Below are 1370 nucleotides of genomic sequence, written 5' to 3'. Positions count from 1 at the left end.
AATCGTACATATTTGCTTCAGATATTTTTTAAAACGAAGATTCCACAGGTTAAACAGAGCTCATTTTTCTGTCCTTTCTGAGTTTCAGTCTTTCTTTACCTCCCCAGAGGCAACCAGTAACATAAAATTGTGTGTATCTTGTTGGTAGGATATACTGCAGTAACAAACTCCCAAATCTCAGTGGTTTAATATAATAAAAGTTTGCTTTTTGCTATGCAAAGGTCTTCTCCCATCTTGTGACTATACCATCAAATTATGTGACTTCCACATTGGTGGGACAGGGTAAGAGATAGAGGAGACAGACATATTAGCTGTTAACTATTTCAGTCTGAAGGTAACATATATTACTCCCACTCACAGTTCATTGGCCAGAATTACTCTGATGGCCTTACTACAAGGGTATTTGGGATATGTAGAGAAGCATGTGGATAACTGGTGAGCATTATGACTGCCATACTCTCCAACCATATTTTGATACATGCAAATGCATATATATATTGATAGCCAATATATGCTATTTTTAAATTTTGTAATATTTTGCATAAATGATATCAAACTATATACTCTCCAGTTTACTTTTCCCCTCTGGTTTATTTATATTGAACCATATAGGTCTTTTATTTCAAATGCTGTATAATATTACATTATAGAATTATATCATGATTTATTTATCCTGTGCCCTGATGAACATTTTAGTTTGTTTCTATTTTTCTAGGTTATATAACTAGATGTGACATGGAAAGACCACAAGATATGTGAATCTTCAAGTAGCTATACTAATTTATACCATATCAGCAATATATTTGAATTCCTCACTTTGTTCTGTACACTTTTCCTTGCTCTACAAGGGAGTAGAACCAATTTAGCAGCCCTAATTGAAGAATACCCTAGGGAGAGGGTGCTGGCCTGAGGAAGTCCAGACCCAGTGTCAGGATCACTACTGACTGCCTATAGTGACTGACCTCCCCCACTTTCTTGTCTCACAGGTGCCTTCCAGCTGAGCTTAGTGAAGGCAGATGTACCCACAGTATCCCCTCAGGAGGCCACACTTGTTGCACTGGTGAGCAGTCTGCTCGTGGTGTTTACCCTGGCCTTCCTGGGGCTCTTCTTCCTCTACTGCAAGCAGTTCTTCAACAGACATTGCCAGCGTGGTAAGGGTAGCTGCTTCACATATTACATGAATCAGGAACAAGTTTCTGACTAGCTGGATAGAGGAACTTTATGGGATTGAGAGTTAATGGACTTTCCCTACAGTGATGAAAAGCCTCAGAGGTAGACTATCTGGGGGTAGCAATGGGCACAAGACTTCAGAGATAATTGAGGGTGACCCTGTGAGTTTATGGGACCTGGTTCATTAAGGTATGGGAGTA

General features: G+C 39.3%; 1 protein-coding gene across 1 annotated transcript in view; it reads left to right on the top strand.

The window, feature by feature from the left end:
* Nucleotides 1-986: 986 nt before the first annotated feature.
* Nucleotides 987-1370, top strand: part of EDA2R (ectodysplasin A2 receptor) — a gene marked incomplete at its 5' end in the record, with an annotated part of 5063 nt that continues 4679 nt past the window's right edge. Inside the window, 1 exon segment of the mRNA XM_010861699.1 lies at nucleotides 987-1272. Within this exon segment, the coding sequence (XP_010860001.1) occupies nucleotides 987-1272 (286 nt within the window).

This window comes from Bison bison, unplaced genomic scaffold, assembly GCF_000754665.1.
Source record: "Bison bison bison isolate TAMUID 2011002044 unplaced genomic scaffold, Bison_UMD1.0 scf7180017857952, whole genome shotgun sequence".
NCBI lineage: Eukaryota > Metazoa > Chordata > Mammalia > Artiodactyla > Bovidae > Bison > Bison bison.
Note: the sequence above shows the minus strand (reverse complement) of the source record. Positions and strands in the feature narration are given on the sequence as shown.